This window comes from Pyxicephalus adspersus, chromosome 4 (assembly GCF_032062135.1).
Source record: "Pyxicephalus adspersus chromosome 4, UCB_Pads_2.0, whole genome shotgun sequence".
In the NCBI taxonomy this organism is placed as follows: domain Eukaryota; kingdom Metazoa; phylum Chordata; class Amphibia; order Anura; family Pyxicephalidae; genus Pyxicephalus; species Pyxicephalus adspersus.
In genome coordinates, this window is record NC_092861.1 from 123675861 (window position 1) to 123698233 (window position 22373).

At 37.3% G+C, this 22373-nt stretch overlaps 1 protein-coding gene across 6 annotated transcripts in view; it reads right to left on the reverse strand.

Moving 5' to 3' along the window:
* BCL11A (BCL11 transcription factor A) overlaps positions 1-22373 on the reverse strand; it is a 103812-nt gene that overhangs the window by 66578 nt on the left and 14861 nt on the right. For all 6 annotated transcript variants that reach the window (XM_072409517.1, XM_072409513.1, XM_072409515.1 and 3 more), the window contains one exon: positions 22011-22340. In XM_072409517.1, the coding sequence (XP_072265618.1) occupies positions 22011-22340 (330 nt within the window). The remainder of the gene's footprint in view (positions 1-22010; positions 22341-22373) is intronic.

The following is a 22373-nucleotide window of genomic DNA, read 5'->3' on the forward strand; positions in this document are numbered from 1 at the left end:
CTTTCTCATCAAAAGCCTGGACTTCATCCAAGTTCATCTGTTAATGGACAGCATCATCCCACCCCCACCCATCTTCTGTCTCTACACAGCTCAGCCAGATCTCCATTAACCAGTTCATTGCCTGCTCTGCACCAACCCACACCATCTTGTGTCCTGGCCACAAAACGGTTAAATGGCATTGGAGCAACACTAACACAGAAGGAACTTACTTTATGTTCTTGATTTTAACGTTTCATCAAAAAAAGTTAAATAATAAAGCTTGTTTAGCCATTTAGGCTGTAGATTTATACTCCACATGGCCTAATATCAAATATCAAGGGATTTGCAAAGACTTTTTGTACACACTAGATGCCATGGACGGAAGGGGCGAGTAGGTTGCCGTGTGATCCATGCCAGAGATGTCAAAAGAATTACAGTAAAATGCAGTGCATACTAAAATGATTAATAATAAATATTTTTGCTCACAGTGATTCAATTATTAACAACAAAGCTCATTTCCCAGATGATAACCAATTTTAACAGACAGTGTGGGATGAAGACTTAAACATTGTTTGCGTCTGACAACTGAAAAAAAAAAAAAAAAAACCTGTGTGGACAAGTGGTGGTTCCAGAAATCTCCCAGCCTGATAAAGTTTAGTGGTTCAAACATGAAAATGATTTAAATCTATCAAATGGCCATATTTACCTAGGACTTCTTGATTCAATGTACATCAATACATAAAAAGAGGAGTTTAGACAGACCATTTATTTAAAAAAAAAAAAAAAAAAAAAAAAAAAAAAAAGGTGCTGCACCTTTTTTTGGAGTTTCAATGCATTATATGTACACGTACATGTGTTGTGGTGAGTTGTAATACACGTGTGTTGATGTGTCATTCAGAATCAATACCAAGTATTAATATGCAGTAAAAATTTGATTTTACCACATTTCTGCTAATCCAGGATTTTCTAAACCTGTCCCACTGGTAGATGTCCGTGATAAATCCACACAGCTAGCTAAATGACATTGCCGAGACCTGAATTGACCTACCCATGTACATGTGAGGTTACCTACAAATCGGGGAAGGTTTGGCCAGCACAAAGCTACATAATGCATGGTGCATGTGCTAAAAGAAACTAAAAACTAAAAGAAGAACTTTGTTAAAGGTGTAAAGTGGAGAGCCAAAACACTGCCACTTATTGGATATTTGCTGCAACGATCAAAAAAAATTCACTCTGAAAACACCTGGCAACATATTTTTATTCACTTTTACAATGGTGGTATGAAGAGGTTAAATAATATTTTCTTTGCAGTCCACCCCCCACATCCCACAAAGCTCCTACAAACTAGACACTGATTATGTCTGCTGCTTTCCCCTTGCTATTCAAGATAAACAAAGTGTTTTAAGATCAGGGCACACCCTGGGACCCTTGACAAAGCCATCTATCATTCTGTCTGCTAAACCAGTCTGGCCACACTAAGGCTATAGAGGCTGAAGCTCCCGGTGTACAATTTTTCCATTGTGCTGCCGGCCTATTACAACTTACTTCCATTCTTTGCCACTTTCTCCGGAGCAGATGTGATGGACCACTTGGCTTAAGCCCCTCCTAGTCCAGACAGAATTGTTGAAAGAAACCTCGGGAATTAGAAAGTACATGGCCAGGACCTAGACAACACAAAGGCGATCACTCTCATTTTTGTGCTCTCACCTCCACAGAATGCACACTATTTATCACTGCAAGCTTTTCAGAGCCATGGCTCTCTATAGCCAAGATCGGGAAATGAATCAAGCCACAGAGCAGCCTTTTCAAGCGTTAGAGAGGCAAGCGGTGCATTGTGTTGGCAAGGAAAGGATTAACGAGGGTATCTATCAATAGTAGTGCTGTGTTAAAGGCGATATGTGTTATTTTTTGTTTCTTTTCTCTCCATTATTATCTAGTAGGACAGCAGTGGCAGTGCAGTATGTGAACACAAGTCTTACAGCTCTAGGACATTAAACAGCCTGAACCGTTCATTAGAACAGATGTAATCGCTGCACCTATCTGTGGGAACTGGAAGATATCAGTCCTAGTTTACACAATTTAAAGAGCCTGTACAGAAGGGGCATGTTAAGAGTTGGGCTATGGCAGCGCCACTCTAACAGGGCTAGATAGACAAGGGCTACTAGGGCCTTCATCAACTTTGCATGAACTAGGACAGCAAGTTAGTATTATATACCACCACCGCCATTAGATTTCATCATATACCATCACCACCAATGTGGGAAGTGTAAAAATATGTCTGATTGTTTCCTGTGAATACTGATCGTAAACAAGTACAAGAAAAAGCCCACAATACAACGTTAGCAAAACCTACCAGAACAAACAATTTATAAAATATTACAAATATGTGCGTATGACCCGCCAGACAAGACAAACACACTTGTCTGGTTTAGTAGAAAATGTGTGTTGAAAAAAAACGCTTGCTTTGTTGCTTGGCAACCAAGTGGATTCTTCTTCACCGCGAGGAAAAAAAAAAGGTAATCTGTTTCGTTGCTATGGACAACAAAGGCAGTCTAAACTAATTCTTGCCCTAATTGCTTTGATGATGCATTTACTGGTGAAATGGAAAAACAAAGAAGCATTCTCAAGTAGGGTCAAATATGGAAGTGCCAGGGCCTGGGGCCTAAAATCTGTTGCTCATTCTGCCATCTAAGTAGTCAATATTTTTTAAATCCGAAATATCAAAGATACAACCTATGGTGGGGAGTTCATACAAGGAACGCAATTTTGTTTATGACAATCAGGAGGGTAAAATCAGTTCATACCACAAAGTATGACAATCAGGAGGGTAAAATCAGTTCATACAACAAAGTCATCAACCAGGCTCGGACCTTATAAAAGAAGTCAAAAAGTTCTTCTATTCAAATAAGTTCAAAACCACCATCAAGTAAGAGTATATCTTCAACTCAGACCTATCTCATGACCTGCGACCAGCTCTCTCGCATGCTTCAATCCTGAGAAACAAAGGATCCCAGTGCAAAACTAAACACGGATGATGTTTTGATGGAGACGCTGGTGACAACTGACACAATTGCCATTGTTCAAGTAATTTAAATAAAGACCGTATTTCACTTTTTCTTTTTACAAGAGCTGTGGGCAGATGACCATTTTCTTGTATGTAAAACACAACCTACAATTATTGCAGTAAAATATATTGCTGTACCCAGCTCTCCTCTTGTGTGGCTGTTCCAACAATGCATTAGCTTATACCATTCTGGTTACATCCACATTGGATGCCTGTGCCATGCCGAATTCTAGCCCTTCCATCACTTACTGAAGGGGGGAATCCCACTGGACTGGTTTACAGATTTACACTCAGCGAATGGCAAGAATTTTTTGGCATAAGTGTGTGTTTGTTGATCAAATGTCACATCATGTGCTCGCCTTTATTATGACTTACAAAACCCTCGCTTCAGACCCAAGGCTTTGCCAAAGACAACACGGCAGTACGAAAAGCAAACACATGTATTTCTGCATCATGTGAAGTGCTAGCAGCCATTAACGTTTCTCTTCGTTTCACATGATATTTCAGAGCACAGTTCATAGGCACTGCGGAACAACTAAGTTTCTTGTCTATGGATCAGGCTTATTTGTCAGATTTCATGCTAATTTGGCTGGTCCTTTAACATTTCATTGGTATTCTTGGAGCGCTTCAGAGGGAAAAAGAATTCAACATGGAGCACTTTACATTTGCTTTGTTACAGTAGAGGCAATGCTTATGAATGCAGCCATTCCAGTTTATTACGCAAGGCAATGACAGTGCAAAGACAAGAAGCGACCAATAGCATTTCAGTAAATATGGTTAGGTTAAAGACACATTATGACATACATATATTACACATACATACATACACACACGTATATATGAAGCTGAACACTAATTGAGTTAAGACTGGAAGGAACAGAATTCCCAGAATGTTGGTTAATATACTTCCATGACACCCCCACCCTCTATACTTGGAGATAGCTATTCTTGTCCATACATGACACAAGCATATGGTCAGCCTCAAGCATATTACAAAAACTCACATAAGGCATCCAAATAAATCTTTGTTTGATAGAACATGCAGGAGAACTTTACATTGATGGTTTGGCTTGATACAACTAGAATAAAGAGCTAGCTTGGAATTTAATATAAGAAAAATGTAATCATATTTCTCAGTCCGCCTGCTGCTAAAGGCAGTCCATAGATGGGTAGATACCTCCTTGGCTGTAATGGGGACAGGACATCCAACAGTTTTAACTTGCATTGCCAGAAACATACCTGAACTTGCACACATAAAGAACAGGTCCATGTCAATGGCAGTGGCACCTATCTGCTCAAATGTTTTTAGCATTTTAGAAAAGCTGGTTACTTGTATATCATCAATAGTTTTTAGCTAAGCCCAACATCTCAAGCAATGTTCAAATCAGGCAAGACTTCCACTTAATATGAAGCATGTCCAGCCTAAACTGCTACACAGGTGATTATTTTCTCAATGGGCTTTCTGATTGAAAGGCCCCTTAAGAGTTAATTTTGTTGCAGCATTTCCCTTTCATGTTCTCATTCTGCACTAAAAATAAAAGAACAACCTTATTGCTTGACAATACCAGAACTCTTATTATGTAGTCCAGTAAAACAAAAGTGACAAAATGTGACCAGTGTGACTGTATTGATGACCACTTATCGGGCTATATTACCACATGCAGACCTATAGCCTGAACAGACACATAGAAGGAACACAAGAAACCATCCTTACTAATGATCAGCATGCAGCAACAGTGGAAAATGGTAATACCATCACACACCGCTAGCACTGACCAATACGGACAAGGACGTTTACTCTTTTTTTATCATTTTGAAATGGTAAACTATCCATTAGATTTCATCATATCTCACTGAAGCAATTACATCAAGAAAATGATAGCGCGCGTGGAATCAATTATGCATGCACTTGGCCAAAGACCAAAGGCTATGGAGTCGTAGAGGGCAGAATCATTCGACACACACAAATAAAAAGCCCCTAGATCTCACAGATGGACCCCATCAGTTCATCTTACTGCCTAAAAAGTTCATGCATTTAATAATTTATCTGTGCTCTGGATACTGTTTCCTGGCTGAATATTAACAACTTTGAACTGAAGCGTGCTTTTACCACACCACAGCAAGGAGTTGAAGGGCACTATCAGGTCCAGCTTAGGGTAAGATGCATCTTGAAAAAGGCATAAATATACATTAATGTGGTCCTACTTAACGGATAGCTGTTCAAGAGCAAAGCAATGTGTGTTACACAGAAGTGTTACACAAAGCTCACTGACATTCATTAAAAAAGATACTAAGGTGTTCATTTAAAAAAAAAAAAAAAAAAAAAAGCAATTACCTGAAGCAACCCTTCAGAAATCGTGGGCTGGTACAAGGCATGTGTATGAATGTATATGTATGATTAATATATATTTTTTCATACATATGATTTAAAAGGCAATTAATATTGATATTTATACAAATGTAATAATCCTAGGGTTCATTAAAGTGAGAACGGTTAAAAGACATAAAAAATTAATGATCTGAGTATCATGGAACCAAAAGAACCTAAAAAGTCTGAGGGCGAAGCATAACATGTAAGCACATGGAATCCCATGGAAAACAAAAAACCTAACCCTTTAGCACAATCTTAATGCCAATGAGTTAATCAATTCATATTTATTTTTTTTAATTGCCTGAACATTTATTCAGGTTTGTCCCAGCAGCTGACAATCATGCAATCTATGTATCGCAACTGCTTGACCGATGATCTCTAAATGAAACATCTAGAAAATTTAAGATTTTGGTCTTCATCAATTCATACCACATTAACACTTTGCTGCTTGTCAAACTGAATGGCGATTGACAATAACATAGGGGGAAACAATTGTAATCCAGAAGAACATCTTGCATCCATGTTATTATTAAGCTTTGGGCAGCAGTATGGATGCACCTTTCTAATTTTCCTAACAGCAGCCTGGCCTTCATGGATGATAGATGTTTCTATAAGGGCACTGTTTATATCCTGGAATTCTGCAGCCTGGTGGAATCGCGCAAGCACTAAAGCATTCCTTCTCACCATTGTCAAATTGCTTGCAGCTTAACCTCACTGCCAAGATCAATCCAGCTAAACCGCTGGGAAAGAGGGGGAAAGAGATCTCTATTTTTGAAGGAATGTCTCCCCCAAATGGGAACAGTTTCGTTGTACATTCCAGCAACTGTACTTAACGTAAATGGGAAAACTGATAAAACATATTTAATTACTAGAGGTTAGGATCCTAATTCCTCAATTCACCAAAGGAAAGTTGGCAAGAAGATACATCATTTTGCAGCTTTCTGTCTGAGCATCTGAGGGGGGAGAAAAAGCCACTGAGGCAGCTAATACACAAAACATGATCAAAAGTGATTAACAACAGCTTCATATGCAAATTACATTAATGAAGGAGTGCAAAGTCATCATGTAAATTAAATATGTCAAATCTCTTGGTGAACTTTCACTCTGGAGAAGAGAATGAAATAAAAAAAATAATATATATTTTTTTTTTTACATCATCAATTTCCACCAAATGAAAAGTCTTAAGAATCTTGGTGCTATAAACAATTTTCACCTTTTTTTTTTCCCTTCCTTCAGCAGCCTGACAGGCCGGCCTGATGTGTGCCGAATGCACATGTTAATAAGCCAATCAAAAATGCAAAACAATTCGCAATTACTGCAAGGACCTAATGGTCATTAGAATTTACAACTAGGTAATGAACTAAAGTCTGCCCACACCATGCATATTCATAAAGCAATTTAGCCTTTGAAGATTAAAGCAGTGCTTAAAATTCAAATGAGCTTTAGCAAATTATCAGTAAAATTCATCCAAAAAAACAGTGCAGTGTATGCCTCTGCTTTCCCCCCACCCCCATTCCTTCTTTCTAATGCAAACCTGCAGGGCCACATTTACAGAGAGGTGCTTGGGGTGCAGAAGGCAGCAGTGCCCCAGGCTTCATCATGTTTTTTTATGTGGCCTTATTTTGCCTCATTTCACTCACATTTCCAGTGTAAGCACAATTAACTCCTACATTGCTTCAGGTTTCATATAGTTAAACTGCTTTAAAGGGTAGGAAACTTTTTGAAATGCTTAGCCTGGCTCCATTCCGCACCCACACTGGTCTATTTCGGTTCTTGATCTGACCTAACAATTCTTATTTTACCATTTGTTTGGTTACAATTGTAGATTTATGGAAACCATCTCACTGTGGATGGCAGAAGGAAAGATTTCTGCCTACTGAAACAATAGCTTCACCAGAAGAACCCACTGTGGTTTTCTTGTGGACTGGGATGAGGGGACTATTTCACTTTAAATGGTTTTAGGTCCGTATAGAAAAGGGAAATTATTGGCATATGGCTACAATAAGATCTTCCAACTTGATAGCAGTGCCTTTGCCGATTGAGCATGCTTGTTATTGTTGTCCACATCTGCATGGCCCATTTAGTACAAGCAATGCTTATGCTTCATACCTTTGGTACCTCATACCTTCATACCTTTCTCACCCTCAGTGAGAAAAAGGTCACCTTCAAGCACAAAGTATGTAGGTAAACAAAATACCCCAGCCGCACCCCAGTTACACAGATCTGCATGAACCAATATGCAGAATTATTATAGGTTAAGCCTACAAGTGCTTCTCGACTAACCATTTTCTGGTGACGTTACAAAATAACAATTTCAATAATTTACTGTTGGATGAAATATGTTATGTAGTAGTATAATACTTTTGGTATATAAATTGTACATAATTTATACAGGCCTTATATAGGGACAACTAAATACTAGAGGAGGACAAAGAGATTCAGTTCCAAAAGCCCAAAAGAAGGGCCTGTTCCCACAATAGCTCTGAACTGGAAAACACAGAGCATTGCTGCTTGTGTTAGTGTGCATTAAATTAAACCAACGCATACATTTAAATGTATTTTTTTTTTTCAAATGCACATGATCCTATGTTACCATGCAGATAGTTGTGAGATGTTAATGTCACTGTAACATAAGGTAACAACCAGTACAATGGGAAAAATATGGAATGACTGAATATAGGAATCATCGACCAATCATAGGCATGGCATATCACATGTGCGTGGAAAGCATACACCTGTAAAGGGAACTATACACAATTTGCTTAGTTGCCATTTTTGGCAAGTATGAAAGGTATAGAGAAAAAAAAGGAAAACAAAATTGAATATTTACCTTAAAAACATACTAGGCACCTTTTCCTTCGGAACCAGGAGTGTTAGATGCCAGGACTGTGTACAAGCATCCGTTCCTACCCTATTTATTATTTTATAACCATCTATCAGCAAATAATAATGCTCCCAGCTGTCTACATTAACAACCACTGAGTGCTAATAATGTGCACAGCGGGGCGCTGTACACAGCGACCAGAATAGAAAACAACGCTGCCAGTACATGAGATTGGAGCACAGGATTCTCAAATTTTAGGAGAATTCAAAATGTCGCTGGACTGCATTGAACGGTAAGTGTGGTTTTGTATGCATTTCACTGCTCAGGTTTTATTTTTTTTTTTATAGAAATATAATTTGGTTTTACAATAAAATACATAGCCATGCTCAGGTGTGCTGCCACATCTTTCATACAAAAAGCCTCTGAATAAGTGTACACAGAATGTAGAATTATATAAACATATATGATCAAAGATGGGGATAGTAGTTAAGTAGACATTGCCTTACATTAAGAAGACATCTAGCAAACAAAGAATGAATGAGCTCCAAAGTGTAAAGCTGTATTACAAACTTCCACAAATTCAATTGTTTCTCTATTACAGCCCTATACAGCAGGGAAATGCTTCATGAATTGTGTTTGCACGGTCAGCTGAGCTCGTACTTACAGCAAAGGAACTGGCTACTGTTCAGAGAAGTGAAACTTGGGCTAGATCATACATGCAACTTTAAATATCTGCTGTGGTGGCTTTGGACAGTCAAATGCAAACCCGTGTCTCCAGCTACCTTTTAGAAACTGAGATTTGCATGTACTAGACAAACCATGTGAGACAAAATCAGTTATTACTGCCGTTTAGTAACTCTTTTTGAGGAAGTAGCACCATCAATCAATTTCACAGTTTCTAAAGGATGTATGTTTCAGCTAATATTAATACTGGCCGTTACTTCATTCGGACTGCCAGAAATAACTGTTACATTATGATGAAGATACTTTAGTGATGGGTTTTGGCGGGAATGAGTCCAGTGAAAACAAAATTCTGACATACATCTTTATACTATATATAAGCAAACTACAGAAATGGGAAGTTGTCCTGTGTGAAATCCTTCGAAATGTTAGTAATGTTCTTGCCAACCAATGATATTCTCAGATTTTTTTTTCTTACCTGAAATGGAATCTTAACTGGAGGAAATTGGTTGGCTGTTATAGCCAGCAGATACTGTTTTGCAGAAACTTCTATACCTTGCACGATACTCCAACCTTTCTCAACCTTTTATAATGGAGGAACTCTTGACATAACTTTCAGGTCTCTGTGAACCTTTAAAGGGAATTGCTAAATTTACAGCTCAAAGTACATTATCATGGTGGTCACAAATTGCTTGGTGTTCAAGGAACCCCTAGCAACCTCTGAAGAAACCCTACCATTCCATGTAACCCTGGTTGAGAAAAACTGCCCTACACCAAGTATAGAAGTTTTCATTTTTCCTTTACAGAAAAGGTATTGATTTGTTAAAGTGGAGATGTCTCCACATAGCAAAAAATAACACATGGTCCAGCAAATGCAAAAGATTGTACCATATATCCGAATTCTTGCAATTATTCAGCTGTGCATTGGCAACATAAGTATTTTCATGATTGCCAAGCCAGGCCATGTGTTGTGGGAACAATGAAAGAGTGCATTAGTTCTGTCCTGTTGTAGGCTGGGAATATATGTATTTATGTAGATGCTGTCTGGTATGAAGCTAATATTTGGTGTAACTAAAAATCTGAAAAGCACACAAAGTGAAACTTGATTTATAGTAAATGTATTAGGCTTGCTGATAGGTCAATTAGGCTAGACGGGAGCCATTGTTCATCTTCTCTAGAATCACTTGTATTTGTGGAGTTAGTCCAACTGAACAAATACATTTCCAGATTTGCTTTAAAACAAACATAATATTAGCTAGTTTGTATATAGAAACATGGGTGAGTTATCTTTTGTAAACCAATTGCCAAACTACCCGACAATAGTGCTATTACAAGTTAAAAAAGTAAATAAATAGTAAATAAAATAAAGATTGACCGTGGTGATGATGATTGGAAATTTAACATAGTCTCTAGCAAACATAACTTAGTTGCAAATATGAGAATATTGCAAAGTTTTTTTATAAGTGAGTAATGTTACTTCATACAAAAGTAAAATTATCAATCATCTGCACATACACACACACTAGATATTGTTTATGAATTCTCTACATTTGCGTAAGGCCCTCAAGAGAATTCACAAACTACATTTCTATACCTTCCAGTTTGATATGGAAAACAGAATGAGGTTGATAAAGATCCTCCCATCTGAATGTGTTAGCAAAACATATGATTTCTAAATGCATACAGTACTAAATTTATCCTGGAGGGAAACCACGTTAACCTTTCCCCAGTTGCACTTTATTTCCTATGATTTTTTCCGGTACCCATTTTGAATAGGTATATATTACTATGGGAATAACATGATTATCAATACCAGCAGCACTGTAAAAGGTAAAACCATTGGAAACAAATTAATTTAAAAAAAAAAGATGTGAATAACATTTTTAGATTGATGTATAATGTTTGGGTATGACCCAGATCCATACAAGCTGCTTTAAATGTAATGTTAGAAAAGCTAACAGAACCACTATCATAGGTAATCTACCGACTATTCATTGCCAGGCATACATAGAGCAAACTTTTATTCTATAACAAACAATCTGATATGTGTCTGCTTGTCCAAATTATGTGTTACTCTATGTAGACACAAACATTTATCAAGATTAAGTTTACAACATACTATTCAGACTTTCTTTTTGGACTCTTACTGTCAAAAACCTGTGCTTAAAATACGGTTTCTACGTTTTTGTAAGTGCCTTGCCTAAAGAGAAAATTTCCAACATGTCCAATGATTATGGAACTCAGGTATTTGATGGGTGCAATATTTTTAAAACTTGTTTTACCAAATTGTCAATACTTGTTAAAAATATATGACATATCAAAATTATTTAAGGACCAGTCAATCAGTAACCCAAGCTCAAATACAATGCCCCATACAATCGCAAGCTACAGTGGGAAGCATTATGATACCATAATATGTTAGATAAGGAAGTACTGATGACATAATATAGCATGTCATGACTTTAAACTGCTGGACATGATTAAGTTGCTGTAAAGGTGTCATAATCACAAACTGCTCAAGTTATAAGATTTTCTATACATCCACGCGTTAATGCATTACTGCTGTATATTGTCAATTTAGAATAATACATATTCAGGATTAGTAGTTAAAGATTTAAAAGAATATATCAATAGAGATTTGTAGTTTAATAAATGCATGCATTTACATTGCTCTAAGAAAGAGAAACAGTTAACAGCTCCATTATCCAAAAGTGTTCATGAATCATTGTCTAGCTGTGTTTGTGCATATTTTACCCTGTCTGTGCCAGCCACATTTGTCTCCTGCAACACCGATGGTAGAGGCCTGCAATACAAGCTATGGCTCGTAGTCAGGGATGGTACCATCTACCTCGTCTATCCCATGGACAATGACCACCCTCCATTACCAAAGACGATACTGCAGAGACATTGCTCCACAGTACGAGCTGCAGGATCCTGTCATCTCACTCAGCGCCAGCCTGTCTCACATTTACATTTTACACTTACATATCATAACATTTCTATTAAGTGTGATTTGTTTGATGCAGAGATGTGATGTAGACATTCCTTTATACATCCTGAGCCTCACAATTCCCAATACTTGCTAATTTTCATTCCACAATCTTTCACACCTTTTCTGTAAAAACTGAATGCAAGTTTACAATAAACCATTCTAACAAAACCCTGACGGTATTTTTGTCAATTTATACTCAACTGAGAAAATGCAAAGCATATTGGTATCGCTATTAGAATCTAGGGTCTGGATTTTCTATGCCTTCAAAAAGAGTCCTAAATTTCATCTAGTAGATGGTAGATAGGATCTAAATGTAAAACAGACAGTAAAGCAATGACAAGAGCATCCTTGTATAGTCATGAATCTTACAATAAAGTCAGAAAATATCTCCAGTGTGCAACCACTATTTTTTAGCAATTTAAACTTAAATGAAACCAATTTAGCACATTAGCTCTGGGAAGATGAGCTTCTCCACAGATACCATTACAAGTTTTAAATGACCAATTTGATTTAAAATAAAAAAAATTCCTCTAGACATCTTTTTCAGCCACAGGTCTTCAATACATAGAATCCCTCCCAGTGGCAAAGTTATTGTATAAGGAACCAGATCCCAGCAATAGTTTACATGGACTCTATCAGAGCCAAGACAAAAGATTACACACAGACAATAGCTCGCAATGCAAATGCATCAAGAATGGGCCACAATTCTTAACCTGCCAAAAACGTTTCCCCTTTTGCAGCGTCTGCAGAAAGCTACAGCCGTCTTACCAGGGGAGAAGAAAGAAGAAAAATGTCACAAAGGGAGGTTGAAATATTTCTAAAAATTAAGCAATTAACTTTTAGGCAGAATTCAGCAAGCGATCGTGATAGACTGTTCTGCATAAAAAGCAGAAGTCGTGATCCTCGATCTCAGACCCGCGGCCCGCACAAAGGAGGCAGCCCCTGCACAATGCCTGCTGTCAGCAAGTGAATTATTTTTATACAGGAATTTTTATCTCTATTGTACAAACAAGTATGTGCCTGCACTGACTTGTTAAGCAATCCACTTGTATTGAGAATAAGAAATGCTTTCTTTCTTCTTGCTTTCCCCTCTGCTACTCATCACATAGCCTTACCATAGGAAAAAAATGTAGTCTTTGAAGCTTCTAAAAGGTTTAGTTTAAAAAAAAAAAAATGTTTTTAAAATAGCATTTTCTTTTAAAATTGAGTTTTATAGCCTCTTAAAAAAATAAATTTAAATAAACTTTTTATTTTTCCGTAAAGGTTTACACAACTCAGTACAACTGTGTTGGAAGGGTTATTCACTGCTAAAAATTATTTTTTGTGTAGTTTACGCATCATTTGTGTTGTTTTAGTTTCAGATTTTGAAAGATTGATCGAAACGACATCAAGAATGTATAACATTTAAAACGCACCTACTGGCATATGTGGGTTAAAAAAAAAATGACAACTTGCATGTAACAAAACCTACCGAAATAAACCAGTTTGTGAAACTCAAGCATATTGCCTGGGGTCTGCTGTTTCTATCTAGAGGTAACAAATACACATTGCAAAAAAAATAATACATGGATATTACATAGTTGTTACCATTTGCAGCCTACAAATGGGTCTTTTACTATACCCTTCACTAAATCCATCTTTTGCCTTTCTAATACTATAATACTTGTTACCAAACATTATGGAGGAAATGAAAAAGATACGGAGAAAAAATAAATAGGTAAATAAATGTCTACACTCTCCCTAACTAAAATCCTAAAGAAAATGTAAGCCTATTGAAATTTTTAAAGAATTTTTTTTAGGAAGGTTCTCGATTGGGGAAAAACTGTAGGTCATATAAAAGGGATGAGGCATGTTAGTTTCAAACACACCTCTTCGTGTCTACACATCTGTGCAAGGGAATTTTTTGGGGGAGTTGTTAAAAAACTAGACTCTGAAATTTGCTAAGGGTGAGCCAAAAGTCAACGCATAACACAAACTGCTGTTTTACATTTTACAGTCACAGAAGCTCAATAAAATGCTGTTCTATTTTATATACGAGCGTGAAACTTCCATTTTTTAACTTGTACACTTTGTAAAGATGATGGGTATCTTAGAAAACGATACACACCGACGTACACACTTACTACACTTTATGACCAATGTTCTCCACTATATTTTTATGTAGGTTTTACAGACTTGCGTTTTGTGCACACATTTACTATGGTAGCATTTCAAATATACAAAATTTTCCGAACGTCTCTTGTGGATATTTTCTTAGTCTAGACCAAGCCTGTGTGACTCTGTGCCTCTCAGATGGCTTTGTCCTTGTTAAAATATTCCACTTCATTGTCTAAAATACTCTCCATAGTCTGGTTCAAACACACCATATGCAGCTTTGTGATTGACAAGCATTTGTCCAGTTAACACCCTGGAGCACCCTAGTCACAAACAGGTTCTATTATGGCCCAATGTGGATTCACAAGAGCATACGACACTGTAAAAACACTGTTAACGCTCTTTTAACTAAGCAAACTGGGAAGGGGGCGAATGTGTTCAAGTGTGTTTTATTATAAGCATGCCTCTTTCTTCTTTGTACACTCTGTTAATTTGGTCCATCTGCCAACGAAGATGTTCTGCCTGCAAAATGGGCATATTGCTAAAACTCCTTCCCATCATTAAACAAAGGAAATGAAAGTGTCTAATGAAAACACCAACCTTTCAGTATTACAGGGTGGGAGGTAGCCCATGTGGGGCTAGACAAAAATCAAAAAAGATGGAATAACGTTGGAGTTACTCAAATAAGTAAGACCAAAAGAGGATATGGCAATTTGTCAAATTTTGTACACATGCCAACTTTACAAATAAAGTTTAAAAAGGTGTGTACATTTTTACTCCCTCAATACGGTTGTCGTAACATTGACAATTAAAAATCTCAGCCTTGCACTGGAAGAAAAAGAAAAGGTAACTTGCACAGATGAAAAAGGAATCAGGCATACTGAACATTTTAACAACCCCATCACTTGCACTGGGCTAAAGATTGAACAATTCCCTGGACTGCCTGCACATTAGAATTTCTGCTTGTAGCAGTGTACAGCTCTATTATGGAGGAAGGTGAGTGCAGCATTAAGATTCTGCTGTTGCCACTGCCAGGAAATTTGCATGCACCGATACCAAGTCACTAAAGGCCTCTCCGAGGTGCAGTAACTTATATTATTTTATACACAAATCAAAAGTCTCATCTTTCACACCTGCAACTTTTCCTCTTTAAGTCCAGCTCCGTGCCACTTGGGAAACCACAAAAAAACCTAATGGAATTCAGTAATTGAATCCCTTGGTGAGCAGCAAAAACCATTGTAAACTCTGCTTAAATGTTTACTGGATACAGAAAGGCTTGATGGATACAAGCCCAAGGAAAAAACCCATAATACCTAAACTGGCCCTCAATTTCAGGGCGAGAAGCCAACATATGCACAAGGAAAGTTGCCTCTAGTTTCAATAGTGCATAAATACCAGAAAACCCTCCTTTTTCTGACTGCTTATCATGGTTAATGATAATCTGCTCAAAAGTTCATATATATTGCATGACAGCTGTTAAATGCATACAAGTATTTACAGGACAACTAAGTAAATAATTAATTGGGTATATGGCACACTTTGGACATTCAGGATAATAATGCACAGGATGGGACGTGCATATCAGATTGTACACAGTTTTTTTTTTTTTTAAGAAGCGAATATTATTGGCAACTATGCAACAACAACCTCAAAAGCCTACGAGGAAACTTGGTGGGCCTTCAGGAGATCTGCACATTAGAGCTTACATACCCATTTCAATTGACATTCTCCTATGATTGCTGTTACATAAAATCCAATAGTCTAAACTGACGTATTCAAAAAGTTATGCTATAATAAAATCTTAAAATGCCAACAACTAAGAGCAATCCCAGCATATAGTTAATTCTGGTGATTATTACTAGGGTATACCATCTGGCCCGGTTTTGTCCACATCATAGCGTAGAGTCAGTTTAGGCAACGAGTTGATCAAATCATAAACACCCACCTCCAGAACCTGAAAGAGATCTGATGGGAAGCACAGAGGAAACGTATCAATGTGTGCTCAGATACAAATAACTTAAGTAGGAAAGACATACAATAAGCTCTCCAGTGAGGAGAAGGGTGTATTAGGTGTGCATCTGGGCGTGAATAAAAGAGGAACAAACCCCTCTATCTAATCACATAACTGCCAGCCTACCCATGGCACAAACAAAACCTCCACTAGCAGAAAGCAAATAAAGATGCTTACTGATTAGATCTCATAGTAAGTGATGGCAAACTGCCAAGCCATGTCCAGCTTGATGCTAAGCGTCTTTATTGCAAAAAAACTGGTACCCTAGCATGCATGTGCCAACTACGTTGCTGGCCAAAACGGTGCCTAATTCAATATGAAAGGAGCTATTGCTCCTGCCTTTGGAATAATCAGCTACTTCAGCGTCTCCAAAGGGCATCTCGATTTTTTTTTTTTTTTTATTACGTGAATAGGATTCACGTAATAAACTGACCCGTGTTTGTTCATCGTAAAGATTGCCAACCACATGACAGGCAAATCAATTTTGTTTACGTTGGGTGAATCAAAATTCCTGATTGTAGCACTGGCATACCTCAATGTAACTCCTTCACAAATGTTATCATTGTCTCTGCTGACAGTCCCTCCTACGGCACAACATTGTAGCTTTAGATTAAAAGTGCTCATAGATAAATGATAACTAAAAGGTGAGAGCTGGGTGATGCTTTTTACACCCCTAACCTACACTTATGGACAAGCTAGGCAGCACAAATACGTAGATTAAAAAAAAAAAATTAAAAATAAAAAGTTAGACCCCCAAACGATCCTATTCTGTATTTAGAATTTCATGCCTTAACCAAATCTCATTGAATTTCTCTACAATGCAACATATTATGAGGAACAATCTATTTGTATTTTATAGATAAACCTGCACAGTTATGCAGCCATCATTATCCTCTTCAGTGCATTTTACCAGCTTTCAAATTAACTATTTATCAGTATTCTAAAGAACGAGCACGCTATTACAGAGACATAACACATATGAGTCTAATTATAAATACGTGTGCAGTTACCCATAGCAACCAGATTACAGCAGGCAGCACAATAAAGGATCCTTTCTGATTGCTATGCGTTACGACACCTTACATATTGCTCTTGGCCTTAATACGGTTAGCTATGCAGGACTGGGATAAACTGTCTATATGTTCTTGTTGCTGCAACCAATGTGTTACCATAATTAACCCGATCAAAGCCAGAAGACCAAGGAGATTGTAAATCTTCCCTGTGTAGGCTGCCAACGTCATGTCCCCCCCCATTTAGGATTGCACATCCAACACTAGTTAGTATTTGCGCAATATCCTATGCATTTTTCAGACATTCTATGTTATATTTACAATGCAGCAGTGCCACTATAATGGCTGCATGTTAATTAAATCAATTCAAGCCATAGATGTTGGGAGGTCTTTTTTTTTTTTTCCTCTTTTGGAGATAAATGTGGTATTCTTGGCAGCGTTCCAAAAACGGGGAGCTGCGATCTGTCCTTTTAGAATGTATAGATCAGAAAACAATTGTATAAAGTGAAAGCTGTTTGAACTGATTTGATGTAGAGAATATTCACGTCTGTATATGCATATCTCAAAGTGATCTTGTAAAAAAAAAAAAAAAAAAAAAAGTGTTGTTTTACTCCCAGTTATAAGGAAAGTTCTGCCAATGAAACAGCATGTGTGTGATAACAGAGATCTGGAAAATGTGTCTTTCTTGACAACTAGTAAAAAAAAAAATAAAAAAATAATGATGCCTTGCTACTACAACAGCGGTAGCGTACCTGTCTGTTTAAACAAAAGCAAGTAGCTGATTGCAGCTTTTGAGCTTGCACACTATGGTAATAATTTAAAGAATATAGATAAACACATTGTTATGTCACTAAGGTCCTTCTAGCTCAAAAAACTAAATTGTCTAACTGGATACTAAACTCATAAAAAATAGTTCACCATACACAGATAGATTTCTCATCACAGCAACGGGTAGTAAGAGCTTTGCCCATCCTCACTTGGGTCACACAAAACTGGAAGCTAAAATGATCTTTATCTCTGACTCTACAAAGGTAATAAAACAAGGAACACACAAAGTAAGGACTGTTCCCTCTAATAAAGAATAAGTGTGGAAATGCTAGTTATCACTCTATACTTAACCCCTCAGGTTAGCAAGTGAAGCTCAAATCCGGTTTGTCATTTGCAGATCTAGAGTGGTGTTTGTTTGTAGGAATGATTCTCCATATTGTTAATGCTTATTAAGATACAGGATAGGTATCTAAAAGAGTCATTTACACGTCAAATACCTAATTAGATTATGGGATTTTCAAGGTTTTTAATTCCCTTGAAGAAAACGGAGTACATCTAGTGTATATGGAGTGATGTAAAATGGACTCCATTGGTATTTCAGCCTCTCTGTCCTTTCCATTCCATGCCCTATACAAGTGAATTACAACACAAGAACCGGAGGCTCGGTTTAATTAACAAGGCCTGTAATGTCAGCCCTCAGGTGAAGCTATCCAAATACATATATTTTTATATTCACTTTTGAATCATAAAGAGGACAATGTTGGTCATTAACGGTCAAATGGGAAAATCGTTTAAATAAAACTATTTTCTGATTGGTCACTTTGGCTTTATGTTCTTAAGACACTTGGCATGGCCTTATCAAATATGAAATTGTGTAATGGAATGGATCTATTTAGAAATAAACAAACACTCTTTACAGACATCTTTACATTGGTCTTAGACAACCTGTGATAATACAAGAGCTGAAACCTGAGAATGTTTACTCTTTAGCATCCCTGGAGTTGGTGGACCTATAAATTCATCTATGCTATCTGACCCTAAATGAATGAACATGTCTTTATTAGGTGACACCACTAGTGTTAAGTTCACAGGTTCTCCATAACAAAATCAGGGGGGGGATTTTGAAGGTATTAGAACTATCCTCATTTAACAATATGAATCTTCATATTTAAACACTAGACCTGTCAGGAGTCCCATTCTTGGCAGTATTTGTAACTGTGGACGGATGTGTTCTGTAGAGATTGAATTTTGCACCTGATAGCACAATCCTAAAATCCATTTTATCACTTAGTGTACAGATTACACAGAACACCATTTACTGAAATACTGTGTGTTCAGAATTTGCTTGTTAAAAGGATGTTTGAAATAATCCCCAAAGGAATTTAGCAGTATTTTTAAATGAATCCGAATCTCTGGATTTAAACTATTAATGGATCAAAGGCCGCAGATGTAGAAACCTTCAAAGTTACCTTTATTTTTTTTTTTTACAAAAAAGTTGCTAAAATACTTAAAGAATATTTAAAAGTAATAGAAACAAACTGAACCAACAGTAAAGACAGATTCACTAAAGACATATATTCAGTACGGTAGCATCAAACCTAGCATGTGGAATTTATCAATTGAGTGACCTGTTTGGGACAATGGCAAGCAGTCTGCTTTTAATTCCTTCTTGACAGATACTGTGTTTTGTCTTTTAAACAGAGCTCTCCGATATGTAAATATGATGTTACATCACTCTAGCGTTACTCCATATTTGGTCATTTAGAATGACTTTGGATCTCTAAAGGCTACAGATCCTTTCCACCAAGCTCTGGCTTCATTAATCATGAACTGCTCTTTTGCTGCAGGTCCCTTCAATGAAAGACAGCAATTGGAAATGGTCACTGGAAACTTGGCCTTCACAAGAGGAAAGAAGCTTAACCCTACACACACCAAAAGCAGCAAACCGGTGCTGCAAGTCTTTCACACACGTAGTATCTAGCAGGGATCTGTGCACATTACAAGCACTACCTGCACTATTGTCATACCTTACCAAGGATCTTTTTTATTACAAATGACCCAAAAGACATTTATACAAATACAGAACAAGCTCATAGTCTTTACAGTACAAGGCTATACAGTCATACATTTTCAGCTAAGATACAAAGTACAAGCATGTTGGCAGACTAAAACATCTAAGAACATATCTGCCAATATTCAGTGTGTGAGGCAAAAACAACGGCATATCTGATCAGCTACAATCAGATATTGACCCACTAGGACGGACAGTTTGGCAGCAAGTCTGTCAGTATGGGGGGGGGTTATTATAAAGTCATTGTTTAGCCTCAAGATTATTATCTTGGGCAAAAAGATCTTTGAGATTTATCCACAACAGTACATGGTCAAATCTCAAAAAGATTCAGCGGTTATATTAATCTGCACAGCCAGTTGAATATGCTGGATCAAGGCTAGCTTTATACTAAGAAACTGGCATGAGGAATAGATTTCTAAAGTCAATCTAGAATGAATACAGAAGTTTGCTGGATATGATAGTCTCCAAACACATTACACACCTAACCTGACATTAACAATAAAGTACCAAAACCTGCAATTGCAATGACAAGTTTGCTTGCATCTCAACATATAGCGATTTTAGTGATAAGAAGTTATAGAAAGTATAACATACGTATACTGCCGTTACTTGTAACTTGTCCAAAATGTCCACAAAACTCAACCATTTAAAAGATTGGTTCCACTCATTGTTGGGAATGACAAGAAACCCAATTTCAACACAACTCTGCCACCCAGCAAGAGTATGCTGTCTCGCCTGCGGAACAGGAGCTGGTAGCATGTGCCAGACGCTCCTGTAGTTCACAACACCATTCATCTTGCAGTAGGAAGAGGTCTGCATTAAGATGTAACTGATTTTCACACACAGTGACCTGATACTAAATACACTAGCCAGTGCTTTTTCTCACACGGTGCTGGGCTGAAGAGTCAATTCACATTTCATTGTCTGTGTCTAAAAGGTTAAAACAACAGATACAAAAAAGAGGGGATCTCATAAAGAGTAATACACTTGTGACCTATTCTTGGGAATGAGGTTTGTCTAGCATTGAAACAGCAATTCCAGTCCTACAGCAGCTTTGTAATATCATTTCTACAATGCTGAAAATTTCATAAGGTTTAAAAATCATGATTTAGGTTCATAAAGAACACAAACTAATTTAATGGATTCATTGATATTGTGTTTTAAAGCTATTTTTTCAAATGTCTATACTTTATTAGAAAAAAAAAAAAAAAAAAAATCAGTGCTTGGCTTAAACTGAAGTGTGGTTGTGTAAGCCACAAAGAAAATAAAGATACATCTGTCAAAGCCACATCAGAGGTATGGGAAAGCACAGAGAAGCATTTATCATTTGGCTGAAGAGACAGGCTGCAGAGAGCGGCCTTTCCTGTCAAACCAACCTTTTGAAATTTCCAACATGCCCTTAAACTTTTCGAATAAGCATGTCTGTGCGCTTCAGCAACTGCCCTCTTTACTCTGGTCTGGCCAGTCGAAAATGGCATCTTAAAGTCAAGGTCAGGGTGTCACTATGCCATGGGGCTGTGTTTAATTACAGTCTGCATGCTGACAGCCAATATGGATCCAAGGCTAGCTGAAACATGTTTTAACCCTTGCAGCACTCACTTTAGGAAAGCCGGCTTTAAAGCTGGGTTTAAAGAATTCTGATGCTTTTGTAAAAATAGTAAACTTTAGGAAAGTTAAAAATTTACACTTCAATTTATTAGAGGGGTATGCAACCAATTAGCAGTAGGCACAGACTTATCCCATTAGGCAATGTGCAGTAAACCATAACAACCAATCATCTTATTGTTGCTGACTGCTGTCAAGTTTTTAAACATGAAATCTGATTGGTTGCTCTGGGTTACTACTTACAATATTGCTGCTGTTTGCACTGTCCTGATCATAACTGAACACCTTATGTCTGAATGATTAAAAAGTCCTAATTTCTAATAACTAAACAAAAATAGCCCTAGAATACCTGTAATGTTTATTGTACTTACAAATGAATGATGATAAAACTATATTTGTAAATGTAGAGATACATTTTCATAAATTACATTTTGTCATGTTGTGGAAGTCTATCACACACACAGAGGTCAACTCGAACTTTTTTTCACGGCCAAGCTACAAACACAAAGCATACAATAACTTTCTACTCATTGGATTTACCTGCTGCATTTTCCTGTTTTGGACAAATTCCTCGAGATGACGTTGACAAACAGTCATCGTCCTCCGGAGTGACCTGGATGCCAACCTCCACAGGATTGGTTGCTTTCTTCAGTTCACTTGGCGAAGGCGAGGGTGGTTTATCCACAGCCTTCTCTAAGCAAAGGCTGCCATTGCATTGTTTCCGTTTGTGCTCAATAAAAATAAGAATGTCCCCCAATGGGAAGTTCATCTGACATTGACCACAGGTAAGAAGGTCATGATCCCCCTCTCCAGTTCCCAATGTGCTGTTGTCTGGTTCGTCATCTGTTAAAATGGCTTCGACAGGTTCGGCTGCAGTTCGGAAAATAAAAGAAAAAAAAATAT